Source organism: Lactuca saligna, chromosome 6, assembly GCF_052625555.1.
Source record: "Lactuca saligna cultivar CGN05327 chromosome 6, ASM5262555v1, whole genome shotgun sequence".
NCBI classification, from domain to species: Eukaryota; Viridiplantae; Streptophyta; class Magnoliopsida; order Asterales; family Asteraceae; genus Lactuca; species Lactuca saligna.
Window position 1 is genome coordinate 22,013,447 of NC_136422.1, and position 19,782 is coordinate 22,033,228.

Below are 19,782 nucleotides of genomic sequence, written 5' to 3' on the forward strand. Positions count from 1 at the left end.
ACATATAAAAGTATATAAAAATAGAATTCTATGTATTATGATCCTATATACGAGTAGATGATAAGAAAAGGTATATGCGGATACCAAAGAGATTGTAGATAGAGACAATATGGTTATTTGTAGTATAATTATAAGTATGAGTATGCATGTATGTTTAGACATTAATGGTATTATGTAGAATACCTATATGTTAATAAACATGTATAATGATTAAGTACTTAATAAGTTAAGTACTAGATTTTTAGTAGTAGACCACTTAATAAAATAAAGAGATAGAATGTCCATGGGACAAGTATTATGTGATGAGTCACATAATAGAGATAAAGATTTCTATAAAGATGATTCCTTCGTGAATAAGATTATGATTCATACGAGAATAAGAGTATAGTCCCTTTGGAGATATAAACAAATGATTTCTGTGGGAATAAGAAAGTATATGGTTAGAGAAGGTAGATAAAGGTTCCATGAGTGGAACGAAGCAAGAGAGTTTAAGAACTTAGATAAAATCTATGAGGGATTAAGAGTAAGTATATGGTTAGAGAAGGTAGATAAATAATGAGAAATTAGAGTATGTACCGAGTATGAGATGAGAAAGATGGAGAATAGAGTAGAGTATGAAAAAAAGGACAAAATGTAAAGTATGTGACAATAAGAGAAAGATAAAGAATGAGAGATAGATTGCATAGAAGAAACGATAGAGTATGGAAAGATAGAAAATAGTTAGATGAAGAGTAGATATGCATGAAAACATAATAAAATATAACTCATACCTATGGTCTGATAGTTAGATGAAGAGTAGATATGCATGAAAACATAATAAAATATAAGTCACACCTATGGTCTGATATAATAGATGTTTTCCATGTTTTGTAAGTTCAGATAGCATAGTAGCATGTAAGAAGACATGCACACAAGAACTTAGTGTAGAATAATAATTTATTTATTTATTTGTAGTTTTCCTTGTTGCTTACTTAATAGATTAAATTTTATTGTAAACTGTGGTTAAACTTGGGATGTAAAATGTTTTAATTTTATAGAATTCCGAAATTGTTAGAAAACTCTGATATATATCTTTGTGGATGTCTGTATAGAAAATCCGTGTCGTCATAATTGTTATCAGAATCATAGATTAAATTGTGTTTGATATGTCTACAATATATTTAAACTATTGGAGAAGAGAACTGGAGGGTTTAGGACCATTATTAGTGTCGAGCATATGTTATTTATGAGATGTTGAAGTAAACCATATCTTATGAGATGTTGAAGTAAAGGGTTAAGATGTGTGAAAATAAAGAACCTAGAAAGTTTGTGAGATAGTAGATGAAAGGGAATATGACTTATCAAGGTAATTAACTTTTCGATATGTTTACATCTAGGTAACTATCTTTTTTTTGTACATATGTAGGTAACAAACTTTTTGGGAGTGTTCACATATGACCATTATGACCTGCTATAACAGGTTAAATCCTAAATGTGAACGCTTTCAACAAGTTTGTTACCTAGATGTGTACAAAAAAAAATAGTTACCCAAATATGAACAAAACGAAAAGTAAAAATTAAATTACATGAATGGTCCCTGTAGTTTGGGGGAATTTGTGGTTTTGGTCTCTAAGTTATTTTTTTAAACTTAAATGGTTCCTATTGTTTATTTTTGTTGCGCGTTTGATCCCTATCTTACCTAAAAATACTATTGTGCCCTTATTAATTTATTTTTTTAATTAATTTTCTTAACTATGTTTATTTTTTTTACATATTTATAAAAATTAATATACCACACATATTTGAATCTCCTCGGATGATCCGTACTATTTATTTTTTAATTAATTTAATTTTTTAACTCGGAAGGTCCCTACTATTTAATTTTGTTACGAACTTGGTCTCTGTCTTACCTAAAAAGACTATTGTGCCCTTATTAATTTTTTTTAATTAATTTTCTTGTTTATGTACTTATGCTTTATATGTTTAAGAAAAATTAGTAGACCTCACATATCTGTATCTCCTCACCATCCCATCTTTCATCATTCTCAACTTCTATTTATTTTTCATCTTTAGTGATATCGACGTCTTCATCATCACTTCATTTTCGGTCCTTCAACTCCGTCGAAACAACACCACAACCCACTAAATATGAAGAGACAGTAGGTTATGGTGTTGGTTCTCCAGAGTTGAAGTACCAAAAAAAAAAAGGACGGTGAAGACGTTGATGTTACTAAATATGAAAAAGAAATAAAAGATGAGGATGATCGGAGATGAGATGGTGAATGGTAAGATTTAAATTAAATTTCTCAAATGTGGTTTCAGGTTTACGGTGATAAGATACATATATGTGGGGTATATTAATTTTTTTATAAAAAATAAATACATAAATAAGAAAATTAATTTAAAAAATTAATAAGGAAAAAATAGTATTTTTAGATAAGACAGAGAACAAATGCATAACAAAATAAGCAGTAACGATCATCCAAGTTAAAAAAAAATTAATTAAAAATAAACAGTAGAGATCATCCGAGGAGATATAAATATGTGTGGTCTATTAATTTTTTTAAATATGTATAAAATAAATACATAGATAAGAAAATTAATTAAAAAATAAATTAATAAGGGCACAATAGTATTTTTAGGTAAGACGGGACCAAACACGCAACAAAAATAAATAGTAGGGACCATTTAAGTTAAAAAAATAAATTAGGGACCAAAACCACAAATTCCCCCAAACCACAGGGACCATTCATGTAATTTAATTTTTAATTTTCATTTTGTTCATATTTGGGGTAACTATTTTTTTTGTACACATCTAGGTAACAAACTTGTTGAAAAAGTTCACATCTAGGATTTAACCTGCTATAGCAGGTCATAATGGTCATATGTGAACACTTCCAAAAAGTTTGTTACCTACATATGTACAAAAAAAAGATAGTTACCCAGATATGAACATACCGAAAAGTTAATTACCTTGATAAGTCATATTCCCTAGATGAAAATATGATTTTTTTTTTTTTTTTTTTCCTTTTTTAAGTTTACCATTTGTCTTCGAAAAGAATAATGCTCATTCTCATAAGATTTTGTCGACCGTTAGATTATGATAGATGACTTTGATGGGAAGTGATAGGGCCACATGGCATGATGTAATTTCATGTTGCAACTAACATTAATCACCGACGCTCCACCAGATTCGTTTCCATCTATTTCAATCTCCTTTCCTTTCTACTCTTTTCACTGTATTTTCTACTGTATATATCTATAATCTATCTTCATACATTTCCTCTAAAGTGACCTGGAAAACATTTGAGAGCCGCTGTCACACACAATACACACTAACCCTTTTGCATTTCAAACAAAAGAAAAACCCACATAAAAAAGATTCACAAATTCTAATCCGTCTTCCAAAGATCCATATGTAGGGTTCTTTACAAACCCCCTTTTCAACTCATGGCTTTTTGATCTTTGTCTGCTACTCTAGGTGAGCATTTTTTTCGATCTTTTTTTAAGTAGTTCATTTCTCAAATGTGCGATTTGTCTTGTACCAATGGTGGGTTCAAAGGGGTTTTATCCAATTTGTAAGTGGCTACGTGTGTTTCGATTCGCGAAATCTTTGGATTTCATTGAATCTTGCAGATACAACTTCGGATCTGTTCATAGGTTTGAAGATCTAGCTATTTTGGTTCATTTTTGAATAAAAACATGTCTTTTCTTTGTGATTCTTTCTACGCGTTTGTTCAGATTCAGTTTTTGAAGTGATTGGTTGATGCCCTAATTAGTTAGATTACTTGAAATATGGGGGAAAGTAAAGAAATATAAACTATGTAATGTATCTCATCGAATCAAACTGAAAAGTACACATGACTATATACTGTTTATATAACTTCTTCACATTATGCTTATATAAAAAGCAACATTGCCTCCTCTCATTTGATTCCTCGTTTTCGTAGCTATGGCGGATGTTGACGATATCATGGTTGTTTCGGGAAATGGGACTACTCATGACGCAGATCATGACTACGAAGACGATAATGAAATCATAGCCAGGATTCCCAATTATGATTCCGAAGTCAAAGAAGGAAAGGGGAATTCCATGGATTCCTTCACTGAAGAAATCGAAGAAAGCAACAATCTTGATGCTCTCAAGGTACAAAAAAACAGTTTATTCTATTAAAAAAAACAGACCTTTAGTATTTTGTAACACTGTAACTAAACCTATTAAAATTTTTCCATTTTTTCTTTGTTATCAGGAACTTCAATTGAAAGATAGCGATGTATCAAGTCAACCCAAATGTCAAAACACTACAGATGACAATTTAGGCCTTAAAATTGATACAAAAAAGAAAATAGAAGCAAAGAAAACTTCTTCAGTGAAACAATTTGAAAAAAAGAGTGGCAATTCAAAACCTGCAATATCTCAAGTTAAGGCCCATCTTTCTAAGGTATACAATGGCTTCTCTTTTGTTTAACCTTATGGATTTGGTCAATTAGTCAAACTTTTTCAGAAACTCTTTAATTGTTTTTACTTTTTACCTTAGCAACATGGAAAATCTGATTCAACAACATCTACTGCAAACATTGTGCAATCTGAAGGTGTCAAGTATGTTCTATTTACTCTTGAGCTTTATGTATTATAAAAAATGTTTATACTTTATAGTTTGTTGGATTTGAAGTTGACTTTTTTCTTGATATAGGGATAAGGTCAAAGTGAAGTCAATGAAAACAGTTCAAGGAAGTTCAACTGAAGCAAGAACACATTCTTCTGAGTATCCTAATTTGCTTACATCCACAATTTTTTTATATACATTTGACTTTTGAGGTCAATTTGTTATTTATTAGCATCATATTTAGTGTTTTTTTCTTAATTACATGAAAACAGAAGCTCAACAACAGGAGATGAAAAGCCACAAAGACTTGGCACACTTCCAGCTTATAGTTTTAGTTTTAGGTGTAATGAAAGAGCTGAAAAACGTAAAGAGGTCAGTTTTATTTATATTTTTGGTCTCTTTCTTTTGCTTCAAAAAACTTATTTTTATTTGTATTTTTATATTTTTGGCAGTTTTATTCTAAGCTGGAGGAAAAGATCCATGCAAAAGAAGAGGAAAAGAATTCTCTTCAAGCAAAAACCAAGGTATAGTTAATTATTACTTTTTTTTGCTAAATATAAAAGGTAGGGTTTGGTATGTATTAATGGAAGAGGGAATGGAATAGAGCATTACTGAGTTGCCACAAAGGAATGGAATTGAGTAATCCGTATGGATTTTCATTCCTTCTTTTGGGCTGATTTTCTTTCCATGTAGGATTCCTTGAAGGAATGGAATGATATATGAGAATTATAGTTTACTTTAGTTTATATAATGTTCAATAACAATAATGGTTTTAAAAATTCCAAAACTTCAATCAAAAATTCATTTTCTTTTCAAAATCGACTAAAAATGTTTTTTTATCGTAACTCTATTTTAAGATTTCATCGTATTTAATGTATACTTGTCGTAGACAACTACTTTATATGATAAAATATTTTGTTTGACTATTTGAAATACGTATAGTATATATTTTAAACGACATGGAATATGTTTATATGCAATTTCTTTAACTCAATTTAATTGAAATTTATTCTTATAAAATAACATCATTTTTCTTTATTTACCAATTTATGCTGTATATAGTTTTCTAATTATACACAAAAAAACATGTTTGAATGGCTCATTCCATTCCTTTAAGCCATTTAAACATGACAATGTAAATGGAATGTAATGATCAATTCCATTCCATTCCTTTGTCATTCCATTCCAATTTCCATCATACCTAAAAGTTTGATCATAACAAATCTTTTTTATAAAAGGAACATCAAGAAGCTGAGATTAAAATGTTACGAAAGAGTCTTATGTTTAAAGCTACACCAATGCCAAGTTTTTACCATGAAACTCCTCCTAAGACAGAGTTAAAGAAGGTAACTTTTTAAACTCTTTTTCCCAATTTATATTTTACAAAATAATAATATATATATATATATATATATATATATATATATATATTTTTTTTTTTACTGATTTAGATTCCAACAACACGTCCTAAATCTCCAAAACTTGGAAGGAAAAAGGAGTCCCCCACAGGAGAAGAGAATGGTGGCAGTGTTTTTCGACCTCGATTAAGTTTGGATGCAAGAAAATCTTTAATTTCCAAAACTGCCCCTAAAGGTGTAGTAACATCTTCTGTTGTCGCAAAGAAACCAACAAGGAAATCTCTTCCTAAGCTACCTTCTGAAAAGACCAAAATACCCTCGGACTCCAAAGATAGAAAAGAAGCCCCTTCCTGTGAAATTACAATATCGTCCGAACTTGAAAGTCAACCAAATAAAGATTCATCATCGCATGTTGAGGAGGAAAAAGCCGAGGTATTGGCCAATTGAAATGATGAGAAATGTTTTGTATTTCAAAATTCCATTTTCGCCCTCGGGAGTATATAATCAGATGCATCAATTGAAAACTGGAGGTGGGAAGATTTTATTTTCTTGTTCTAAATCTTAGTCAGTTGGGGTGACCTGCCTGCGAAGGGTAAGTTGGGTAAGTGTTTTTTGTGAGAATGGTGATGTGACCATTTTGCCCTTATTTGAGCATTGGATGTTTAGTTTTCCCTTTGGACAATTGATTCCTGAATGTGGTTTAGTTTATTACTAATTATTATTATGAAGAAACTGTTTCAGAACTTAATTTGACACAGGCACTTGGAATTTGTGTTGGATGTCTCAACAAAACTTGTTACCTTGATATGATGAAATTGTTAATTTTATGTATTTTATATTTTATATATTATATACACTTTACACCCTTTATGCCATTCCATAGACTTTAGATCCTTTGATGTCGCTTAAATCGAATTTAATCTAAATCGATTAGATATGGAAGTTGACCATTATACCCTTTTATATAATACTAGAAATTGCATTAGTAGTCAAATAACACAAGTTCTTGATTTAATGTGTGAGAGACCTAATTTTAGGTAACATTGTTCAACTCTCTCCTAGTGCTTCATTCCTAAGTTACAAATCTTTTATTTAAACAATTACACTAAAGTGTTTAACACAAACTTGTCAATTATATATTATGTCAATTCGGTTTTTTGGCACAAACCCAAATCCAAACCGATAAATTCGGTTTTTGAAAACCAAAATTGTTCGATTCAGTTTCAATTTTTGAGTTTAGGTTTTTTGGTTTTCTTCTGGTTGTAGTTTGGTTTTCGCTCACCATAGTTGCTTGAGTACATCTCTCGATTTTGTGCGCCCTTACTCTCATCAAGGATGACTTTGGCATTGTTTGACATGTCAATGTCTCTTCGTCGTGTTTATGTACCATGCTTCCAACTTATTGAAATCCGTATCTAGTTGCATGTCTAACATCGTCCTCCATCTAGGATGCACAAAGTGCTAATGAAAGGTATGAGACAAGCTTGTATTTTGTCGAATAAATCAATTCCGAGAATGACTTTAAAGTTGTTAATAGGTACTTACTAATAGGTTTGTGTTTTCCAATTCTTTAATCTTTGCCTTTAGGCCAAATGCCACCATATTAATGTGTTTGGTGTCCCCACTAACAACTTTGATCTATTGAATGGTATATTCTATCATACCTTATTATTGAATAATGATCCCAATATATGGGGAAGATACAAAGCGGCACTAGGACGAACACTCCAATTGGTCTTGCCCTGTTGGTACATATGGCGAGGCAAACCCTTCATGAAGATGTCTGCATACCATAGAGAGCATACCGTAGAGGAAGGAATATGGAGGACTCGACGTATTCGAACCTTTTCGTGAACAAAATGTATATCGATCTCTATGTGCTTCATGAACTGATGTTGAACGAGATTTTGTGACAGGTAAATGCAGCTCGACCAAAAGATTTCTTAGCCATGTAGCTTCGGTGTCATCGTTAGCAACGCCTGCGTTGGCACTTAGCACTTGAACGAGAGATGGTAGGCTGCCGTTTGGATGACCATGAGACAAGGTTATCGCCCAAAAAGACACAATAGTCGGATGTGGATCGACGAGAATCAGGGATGTCGCCCCAATCAACGTCGAAATAAGCCGTCAGAGTGTGAGTAAGAGAAGCAACGATATGTAATCCATAATCGATGCCACCTTGGTGGGATGTATAGCCACCAAGCAAACTACACCATTTTGTTTGCAAATAAAACGTAATATAGTAGGAAAAAGGGGATCGGATCCATAGGGAAATGGTTGTAATTCAATTACCAATGTAATCCAGTTGAACAAGTGAAATAAAACTAAACAACTAAAATTAAACTAGGGGGTTTTGATTTTGTTTGAAAACTAAAAGACTTGAAGAATTAAAAAACTTGCAATTAAGCAAGATGACGAGATGTTCAAATATTAGAGAGAATTGGTCAACCAAGACAATTCAACACAATGAATATTTGTTTGTCTATCATTAATATTTAATATGTAAGCTTATCATTCAATCCAAATTAGTTATAGCAATCATGAAGCATGATATGCCAAAATTACTAAAAGGTAGTATGGAGGTTAAGAAAGCCTACAACACACCTTCTTAATCAAAATTTAGAATCCAATATAAGAAATTAGACTCAAGAAAATTGATTAGCCTTAAGAATGAAGGAATTCCAAGAGAACGTCTATGCTTACATATCCATAAATAAGTCATGATCCATAAGCTAGAGATGATTTCTACCATCATAATGCATTTGTTCTAAGAAAATGCAATGATTCATTCCTAAATCAAAGAAATAAACCAACAATTTCTCATTAAGTACCAAGCTCATGATCAAAGCATTAAAATAAGCATAAGAATTATGAACTAAGAATAATAAACATGAGATAAATGATAAACAAACATGAATCCTTCAAAAACTCACAAATATACAAGCATTTTAGCCCAAGTCAACCAAAATAAAGTGCCTAGCCACTCATAGCAACAAGACAATGATCACAAAAGTGTTTTAACATCAAGGAGTTAGAAAATACTAGAAGAATGAGAGGATGTATGGTCTAGCTCTACAAAATCGTCCCAAGCTGCTCTAATGGTGTCCAAAATCGATCTCTCCGATGCAAAAACTAACCCCCAAGGTGAATGATGGGTCAAATGACCAAAATACCCTTAGGAAGGCAGTTGAGTCGGTGGGCACATAGGGTTGTGCGAGTAGAGATCACCCTCGAAAAAGATTTTGAAATGCTATTGGCTCATTCTTCCACTACTCCACCCACTACCTTAGATTCCCTTGGTCCCCTTCACACCTCACATCATTCAGATATGGACCAATCATCTTCAAGCATCAAAATGGATAGTCTAAATCATCTTCAAGAGTTCATGATTCATCCAAGTCTTTAACACATCAAGCCCAATCCTTCTGAAATGGATTTTGTAAAGCCCAATTACTCCTCGAAAACCCAAAAGCCCGACAACTCAGCAACAAGCTAATCCGCAACCACAACGAGATTTCAAAAACCTATAAAACACCTTATGCAAAAGAGAAAGCATGAGATACGATCCAAGATAAAGAAAAGATAGAATATGCAATGCAATAACAACAAAAAAAAGCAAAAATGTTTTAATAAACTACATAAAAGAAGTAAATAAAATAAATTATCATACCTCGTAGATATCGGAGATGCGCTTCATGAACTGAAAATGGGATCGGCTTAGGGCATGCATGAAGAGGCAAATCTGTTGAACGTTAAGAGCAAACTCAACCACATTTTGCATATTCATCTACATAATGAGATTTTTGTAACATTACATTGTTGTTGTGTCTAGATTCTTATTTTACTACTAGTGGTAGAATTGTGGGTCCACATAAGAGTAAACTTGTAGTATTTAGTATCTATGATTTTACTTGAAATGTTATAAAGTTTATTCATTTAATACATTTTTCTAATCATGGTCATTTGCTTTTCTTTGTTATATTGTATTAATGATGGAGGAGACGACATACATGTTGATGACGAAAAAACAAAGAGAAATTAGGTAATAAATAAGATTTCTTTTAAAAGAATGCATTGACTAAATTAACATAATAACATATATTTATTTATATTTAATTTATTTAGGGACGACACTCATATGTCAAACAATGAAGACAAAATATCAACCATGTTATGAATTAGTGGAGTGTTTTTTTGACTTATTTACTTGGTTTTATATGTTTGTAACTTTGGATTTATCGTCTTAATTTATTTATACCTATTTCTTTAAAATTTGACTTGCATTTAAGCTATCAAAATTCAACCATAAAATTTTGTTTTTGAGTTGCCAAAATTCTGTTAAAACAAACATTTTGAACCTAATTACAATCATTTTCAAGCCCAAAAAATATTCATTTTCGAACCCAACAACAAACAGCCGAAAATCAAAATTTTGATAGACGGGGTTGATTGGGGGATTTTGGGGCGGGTTGGGGTAGGGAAATGGAGGAATTTGGGTAACGGGGACAAAGAGGGTACATCCAATCCATTTCGCCTCGTTGGCATCTTTGTAATGACCTTCTTGATAATTTTTGTGTCATCCACAATGTTTACCCCGGGGCATTGTTTGATTTCCCATAAGAGGGTTTTAAATGCACTTATTGACGAGCAATGTCAGTTTAGTTTTAGGATCTCGATTATGGATGTGGTAGTAAAAGCACCAACTTAACTAACCACAAATTTCCTCCACAAAGCTCTCCCTCTACTTATTTCTTGGAATGTATTGAGCACTCTTGTAACGACCCGTTATTTCAAATCAATGTAATAGTTTAGATTAAGTTGTAACTAGTTTATTTTAAAAATAATAAAGAGAAAATTTTCAATATTATGTGCAATTACTTATTTGATCCTCAAAAATAAAATGTTAAATAAACATGATATCTATGAGGAAAGTAGTAGTGGTCGTGACAAGAATTCCAGAAATATAAAGAATACGAAAATCTGAGTTATAACGAAGAAGTTATGGTTTATCAAAGTTTTAAGACAGAACCGGCACAACACTGCGTGTCGTAAAAAGTAAATATACACTAGGATACTTTTTAGATTTAACGATCTACATGAAAGTTGTACTATACGTAAAACCGAGAGCGTGCATAAAAAGAACGCCCAAATTTGACTTCGTGTGATGAAGTTATGAATTTTCTAAGATTTGGCAGAACAGTATGCAGCCCGAAACTCGAAATTTAGATCGAGCAACTTTTGGCCAAAACAACCTAAACGAGAATCGGAGATCTTGTCAAAAGAAATCTAACGGTAAAAAGACAGACGAAAATGGACGTCGGATAAAGAAGTTATGAATTTTTAACGAATTTTTTCTGTCCCGGACTGTTAAAAATACAATTTAAAAAATAAACTCAAAATTAGCCGACGAAGTCCAAATGAAAGTTGTAGAGCACGATCTCACCTACGCTTGGATATAAATAACGTCAAAAACGAAGATCGTATGCGAAAGATATAAATTTTTGAAGTTTGAGGCACAAATTCTGAGGCTGGTCCAAAGGAGTACTCCCCGCGTACAGAATTACGCCCAACGTACTCATAAACTGGGTCTTGAATTGACCACGCCGCCCTTCCTTCGCATGGTAAACACGTATCAGCCACGTCCGAAGCCTAGATAATGATCAAGCAGTACGTCCAACGTACTGATTACGTGTCCCGTCCTCGTATGTACGCCCAACGTACTGAGGTTCAGCAACCTCCTATAAATAGCATGCGAGGCCTCCAGATTTATGGTTAGATTTTTCAATACTCTTTCACTCTAAACATCTTTCTAAGCCCCTCTAAAACCCTCGAAGCCTAGAAGTACCCCTAACACCTGAAGGAAACCTAGAGCAATCGAATTTCCCGAGAAAATCATCTTTTTCAGTCGAAACTCTGCCCTCGCAGAAACTCAAATTTCACCAAAGACTCATATTTTCAAGTAGCGAAGCGCTGCCCAATTTACCACTCATCAAGTGAGTTCATACTCCTACTTTTTCATAAATTTTCACCATTTTAGGGGAAGAAATACAAGTATAACACAATAAATTTGTGTTAAAATATAAATATTTTCAATATTTGTTAATTGTTGCCATCAATGAAATTATATATTTATGTCTATATAAATTATATAATTAGGGTTCAACAGGCTTATAATTAATAATTTGACTTCATTTCCTGTTTCTTGTTTGGTTGTGGACTTGGGGTAAAATTATTTATTTGACTGTCTGTTTAATCAAAATTATATAAATATTATATTTATATAAGTATAAATTCATGTGTTAAAAATCAATATTTTTCAAATAGATTTCAGTTGACGTTTTCATAGAAACAAACATATAAACTATAATAGGTATTGTTTATAGAACAAACGTACTATTTTACAAGTTCATATTACAATACAGAAACAAACATATAAACTATAATAGCTATAGTTTATGGAAACAAACGTACTATTTTACACGTTCAGATTACAGTATAGAAACAAACAAATAAACTATGATAGATATAGTTTATGAGAAAAGCTTACAGATTACTTATTACAAAGTAACTTTTCATTATTCTACACGTAACCGTCAATATAGCATTTGTGAGACACACTTCGACTTCAAGTACTTATCTAAAGTGCCAACCAAGTCCTGAAATTATAACTAGAGTCTCCTGAAGGGAGAGCGTGACACTTGTGTATAGATCTATACGGGACTGCCAATCCCGCATCTTAATTGTTCACTACAGTTAGGCCGGTAGGCTTGGGGTGACAAATGTCGTACCATTGCAACGCCTGAAGAACGTCATGTTTAGGCTATCTCAGGTCATCAATCATGGTTATGATAACTCACAACTTGGTATTGAATAATACGATTAATGTGTGAATAAGTAAACAACATCACTTAGTTTTATTAAATAAAACTATAATACAATATTTTACATGACAGCTGGTGAATCCAGGCACTTACAATTACATAGTTTTATACAAGTACATATACATAATACTATGTTAGTACAGAGAAAACATACATTTCATGGTTTTATGTAAATTAAAACTACATTATACTATTTCAGAGTACAGTATCAGCTACACATTTCGGTCTTAAGATATTAAGACTACAAAACATTTACAACCAAAAATATGAGATTTTCTGGGAAAAACATACTTACGATTTCAAGGAACAAATGACACATTTTCCGTTACAAGCATGCTTATGAATTCACCAACTTAATTGTTGACATTCTTTTCAAAACCACTTGTATTCTCAAGCAAACAATAAGCTCGTATACACAAGTTTTAAAGAAGATGGAGCTTCATGGACTTATGTCTCCAAAACTTTTGATATACATTTGTTGTATCGTGTATATAATGGTTTTTGAATACAAATGTAAAACTTATACTTTATAAATTCATGGTTGCTGTACTTTAATTTCTATTATGCAATTGTTGTGATACTTAACATGAAGTCATCTGCCCCCGAACGTTTCCGCTGTTCCGGTTTGGGGATGTGACAGAATCACTAGAAGTATACATACATGCTTACATACCACGACAAGTATCACTAGAAGAACAAAACATAAGTATTTAGATGTTGAACACTAATAGTCAAACCTAGAAAGTTATGTAATCATTTCTGGGATAAATATAACCTAATCAACTATATTTATTTGAGATATGACCAACATGTGTTTGGAAGTGATCGTGGTGTTGCAACAAGTCTAAAACTTACCAACAAACCATACAGGGAACCTTTACCATACAAATTTAAAATACTATAGAAATTTTTTTGTAATACTATAAAACATGTTTACATTCTCTCTATGATTCTTACCTCTAAATTCTCGTATAGACATTATGGCAGGATATCCCCCGCACGGAGATCCTACTTCCCTGATCAAGGGAATAATGGTTGGGTTGAAGAGGATCCTAAAGAGATCCCGAGGAAGAAGAGGATGAAGAAGAAATACATACATAATTGTTTGGATCGAAACTTTATTTTTATATTTTTATGGTCCACTTACAGAGGAGATCTACACCTGAGTTCTCCACCACAACACACGGGGCGACGAAATACCAGTTGTCTTTAACTACTATATTTTTCTTTTAATCAATGTTCTAGTGTACTTTCAATTTAAGGCATACATATCTCTTAATTATTCAACAAACGTCAACTGATTCTAATTGGTGATAATGTCCAACAATTAAATATCACATCTAATAGCAAACTCATTTCTTAAAGTTTGAAACGAAATATTTTATAATAACAACTCAATAACAGATCAAATTACAAATTTATTAATTCTTAACAGACATATAATACAACTTATACAGAAAGCATTGATTCCCATTTACATAATAGATCAACAGGTCACAAACAAGTGAAGCCTTGGAAAAAAAAATGTCAGACAAAATAATTTGCTGACATGGCCAAAGCCCACCAAAAACAAGGCATCACTGCCCTGAGTTCAAACCCTAACAAACTTTTGTTTCAAGGAATCAAGACTTACAAGAAATGAAAATGGAATCTTACAAGTGAAATGACAAATTTACCCTTTATGACAAGCTAAAAAACACGACTAGGACCATTGTAAAAGGTGACTCTAGAACCAGAAGATAGTTGTCAAGATTCTTGAGGGTATATGGCTGTCAAGAATATAAAAAACCTTGTTTAAAAAGGGAAAAAAAATTCTTGCAGCAGTTACTTTGTAACTGCAAAAAAGAGAGGTATCAGCCATTCCAATTCCCCCGGAAAAACAAGAAACAACTCTGGAATCACAAGAGCCTATAAAACTCAACATACTACTCAAACGGATTGATATTATGGACAGACAGCAAAAAGGGTATTCAAGATTATCAAATTTAGGAAAGGATATCGCAATTCCAGAGCTGATCTACCAAAAGCCCAACTCCGGAATTACCGATTCCATGACATTGTCGAACATTCAACCCCACGAGCGATTCCCCTAGCTTCACCAAGAAAGGTAAGCTCTCATCCGACACTAAACGGCAGTTCGAGATTGAAAGAATCTGAAGATTCAATTGCACGGTACAAGCCAAGGCTCTAACTCCGGAATCTGTGATTCCGCTTCCAGAAACACCAAGTTCGGTCAGCAATAAGCAGTCGGATGCAATGGAAACCAAGCTGGAATCAGTGATGGAGGTGCAGCCATCAAGATTTAGAGTCTCGAGTGTCCCGCCATGAATCTTGCAGAGTTCGGAAACCAATTTATCGGTCAGCTTCGGGCAGCTGCTAAGGCTGACCGAAACTAAACCAGGTTCACAACACTCAATGAGTGGGGCAAAACCTTCGTCTGTAATTCCATGGAGTCCTGTAAATTCAACATTTTGAAGCTGGGGGCAAATTCGTCCAAACAACATCAAGCTATTGTTTCCGAATCCGGGACAGTTTCGAATGGATAAAGATTTGACGGAATCAGAACAACGGAATGGAATCCCATTCCAGGGAACCAAATCTTTAATCCCAAAACAATTCTCCAAAGTAAGATTTTTCAACTTACTTTTTAAAACCATATTGAAAACCCCATATTGTGTCACCCTATGGCATTCTTCTAGAAGAATTGTCTCAAGTGAAAGTGCCACCTCAGCAAACGACATGATTCCATTATCAGACAAAAACGCGCATTTTCGAAGGGCAAACTGTTTCAAATTCGGGCAGCCTCTGCCCAATGCTTCAAGCCCTAGGTCAGTAACCCCAAAACAGGAGGTAATAGTCAAAGACTTTAACTTTTGTAAGCCTTGACCACTGCCCATTACCCAAAACCCCTTTTCGGTCACCTTACAAAGTCGGGTCAGGGCTAAATCGGTAATTTTAATCCCATAGTGTCCGATAACAGCTAGTGACATGTCACTAATGTTTAATGATTCTAGCTTTAGCTTCATCAAGGAATAACTCGATGATGATGATGATGATAACAAACTCGTAATTCCTTGATCTCCAACTTGTGAACAATTCTTTATTGAAATTGACTTTAAATTTTGACAGCGTTGACCAATTGCTTGAAGCCCTTCGTTCCCAATATTTGAGCATGATTCTATCGACAATTCTTTGAGATTAGGGCAATTTTTTGCGATTGCGATTAAAGAGTTATCGGAAATCGGGATTTGACAAAAATCGAGCTTTTCCAGATTATGACACTCGTTAGCAATTTCAATAATCGCTTCATCTGAAATGGACGATAGATTCCACAAAGAAAGATCCGTAAGAGAAGGGCAATTACGGGAAATCGCTTTGAGGCCTAAATTTGTGACACCACGAGTGACATTGTTTCCATTTATAGAAAGACTTCCAAGTCCTCCATGGCTACTTGCTCCAACTGCAATTGCTAAGAGTCTGATATCTGTAGCTTTTTTCCCTTTTAGGAATCTTGAAAGGTGGGCGTTTGGTTGTTGGTTTAAAGATTGGGTAAATTCGTCTTTTCGGATTGTGCTTAATAGGTTAAGCCAGTGTTTTGAGACAGAAGCACATGAACTTCTTTCTTGGGTTCCATTCAGGCGTTTAAAGATTTCAAATAGGCATTCGTCTGGAAGGATTTCAATGGTGGTTTTTGGTTTTTTATGAATTTGCCCATTGAATATAAATGGAGCATTGATTCTGGATCTGGATCTCTTGCAAGGTAAGGAATAGACTTCCATGTGATGTCCATGAGATGTGAATATACCCAAATCCTTTGGATTTGTGTACATTGACTTCCCATGAGAAAAATCACCCTCCCCTGAAAATTAATTATATTAAAAAAAAAGTTTAGATTATATTTGATTTTACATACGTAACCTTTGGCATAAATGGTGCTAATTAAGTTTCTTGAACAGTTGCATATATGAGAATATTACCATTAACAATGTATAATTTCATACATAATAAGTGGTTTCATTTGATCTATTTAAAACAGGGGAAGAAGGAAACAGGTTTAACAAGATTAATGAAAAAGATTCTTAAAGGATTTTTATAACGCTGAGAATACCTCTGTATTCAGTAGAAGTTCATGTAACACTTTCGAATATAAAATATAGAACGATCTCGATCAACGAAAAAACTAACCTACTAAAAGCATAAAGCATGCAACTTTGTAGAAAAAAATTGAAACATACACAAGTAAAAGCACAAAATTTAAAATAAAAACGATCAAATTAAGTAACATCACAACAGAAAATCAAAATTAACAAGATGTAAAGATAGTTACCACTGTAACCGACGAGCTTCTGCATGAGTACAATTGGAAGAACACCCCTGCAAATCTGAGCCGCAGAAACCCTCTATCGAGAGCAAAAAAGGGTGAAACAACTACCAATATCAACAAGAATATAACACTCGATGGATGTGTAAATGATGAAAGCATCAGAATTGCTGAGAAATCATGAGGAATGATAAAACCCTAATGATCTTAGGGCAAAAAGGAGAGGAAAATGGGAAGAGTTAAGCACGCATATGTTATTGTCGGAGAGGGGGTCAGTTGGTCGCTATATATATAAATGAAGGAATAGTTACGTAAGCAAATGCAACGAATGACAAAGTCCTAAATTTCCTTTTCAATTTTCCTATGTAATTATGACATTTCTAAGAATTTGATTAGATTGTATTTTATTCTCTTTATATATTTTTATATATTATAAGTAGGTTATTTATTTATTTATTTTACGTTGTGCTATCATATTAAACCTTTTAATTAATGTCATGTCACTTATCAACCTATAAATTCTTTATTTTTAATTTTAAAATTTAAATTTTACATTCTAATTATATTAAATTAATTAATAACATTAGAATAAAAATAAAATAATACTAATACAGATTATAATGTGATATAAATTTATATATTTATTTGAATCAATAATTATAATTTTATATGGCTAAAAAATATCTTTTAATTAATAGTTTATTTAAAATAATTAATTAATAATGATGAGTTTTTATTATAAAAGTTTAATTAATTTTATAACCATGGTTCCTATGGTTTATATATATATATATATGAAAAAGTGAATATACCCTTAAGGGTATATAAACTTAGATACCCAAACTCACTATATTACGTCGTTTTGTGTTATATATATATATATATATATATATATATATATATATATATATATATATATATATATATATATATTGTAATTGTTCAATGTTCTTATAATTCAACTTCTAACTTGATTTACTTCGAAATTTTTTATAAATTTCACATTTATTGTCCTCTTACATATTTTTCACTTTTAACTCTAATATATATATATATAGTTTAGTAGTGTTTGACAAAAAGATGTGATGTAAGAGGAAGATAATGGTGAAATTTTGGAAATGTTGAAAGTAAATCAAGTTAGGGTTGAAGTTTAAGAATATTATAATGAATATATCAAACAAAGCATTGTATTATAGTGGGTTTGGGTACCTAAGTTTATATACCCTTAAGGGTATATTCACTTTTCTATATATATATATATATATATATATATATATATATATATATATATATATATATATATATATATATATAATTTAGTGACATCATTAAAAATTGTTTTTTAACATTACATTAAATATTAGAAATATAAAATTTATTATGCAATTGTATTTACATTCTAAACTGTGATATTAACCTATAATAGATAATATTTCAAAATTAAAATCGTAACATTGAGATTTTTAATCATGTTGTTTTGTTCTTCGTTCTCTAAGTCGAGAGTAAGTCAGGTTGTCAACACTAACATTTAAGTAAGAAGCAAGAAGTGTCATTCATCATTCATCTCTCTTTTATGTCGTGTCACCATTTCTTGTGTTGATCAACTCTCATATCTATCACCTTACTCGTGATTTAAGAGCAATCCTTATAGAGGTCTTTAATTCGATGTGGTCTAGTGTGATTTAACCAAATTACGTTATTGATATTAAACTGTTGATGTGTTTAGAAATTGAAATTATTAAAAAGTTCAAGTAAATTTTTAATGAGATTATTATTGGGTTTCAGGTAATGTTATTTCGAACGTATAAAATTTAAATATATTTAAGATCATAAACAAGGATATAATATGCTCATAGGTGTACATCTAATGATTATTCATTAGCAGAGTAAATGACAGAACATAACCAAGTTTAGTTCATGACACAACATAACCGAGCTTAGAATATAAGTTTATCATCGAATATTAAATGAGACTACAGATACTTGTTCTATATTTTCCCATTGTTATCCGTAGAGAACCATTCATCCATATCCCATTTATATGGTTTATTCTTTAATTATAATTATATCATACAATGGTTAAAAAATAAGTTTGAACATGCCAGTTGAACCTGTTGGATCGGGAACCGAAGGAGCAGTTCAACAAGAATTGGTTTTATGTCTATTTATTAATCGAAATGAACCGGTCAGTTTTTACAAAAACTCGGTTGAACCGGTTAAATTAAATAATAATAGATATAAATAAATCATTTTGCATCACAAACTTTGGTGTTTTTTTTCACATCTAATTATATTTCTTTGTATAAAAACATATGATAATGCTTTAAAGTTTTTTAATGCATATCTATGCATCTAAAACTATATTTATTTATGTATTATACTTTATTTTTATTTTCATGTATGTAAATTAATGTAAAACTTATGATTATGTGTTTTTAAATTTATTTGGATTGATCTACAATACGTATTTATATGTATTTTTAATGTTAAACTGTTGATGCCTATGTGTGTAGGAAAATAACAAAAAAGATTAAAATTATAAAACTCAGTTGAACCGACAGTCGAACCGATTAAACCAGGAATAACCATCATATCGGTTCAACTAAAAAACTGATTTTTAAAACATTGATATTATA

At 31.9% G+C, this 19,782-nt stretch overlaps 2 protein-coding genes across 2 annotated transcripts; one reads left to right on the plus strand and one right to left on the minus strand.

Moving 5' to 3' along the window:
• The first annotated feature begins 3,200 nt into the window (after window positions 1–3,200).
• On the plus strand, window positions 3,201–6,714 carry LOC145000862 (TPX2 (targeting protein for Xklp2) protein family). Its single transcript, XM_078960158.1, has 9 exons — window positions 3,201–3,460; window positions 3,930–4,126; window positions 4,230–4,421; window positions 4,518–4,579; window positions 4,674–4,745; window positions 4,859–4,958; window positions 5,039–5,110; window positions 5,825–5,932; window positions 6,038–6,714. Exons 2-9 carry the CDS (start codon window positions 3,932–3,934, stop codon window positions 6,389–6,391), a joined length of 1,155 nt encoding a protein of 384 aa, XP_078816284.1. The 5' UTR covers window positions 3,201–3,460; window positions 3,930–3,931; the 3' UTR covers window positions 6,392–6,714.
• A 7,509-nt stretch (window positions 6,715–14,223) lies between these two features.
• LOC145000918 (EIN3-binding F-box protein 1-like) lies at window positions 14,224–17,414 on the minus strand. The gene is made up of 2 exons (XM_078960222.1): window positions 17,153–17,414; window positions 14,224–16,684 (listed from the first exon to the last, which is right to left on the minus strand). The coding sequence occupies exons 1-2, from the start codon at window positions 17,175–17,177 to the stop codon at window positions 14,811–14,813; spliced, it is 1,899 nt and encodes a 632-aa protein (XP_078816348.1). The 5' UTR covers window positions 17,178–17,414; the 3' UTR covers window positions 14,224–14,810.
• Window positions 17,415–19,782: the final 2,368 nt, after the last annotated feature.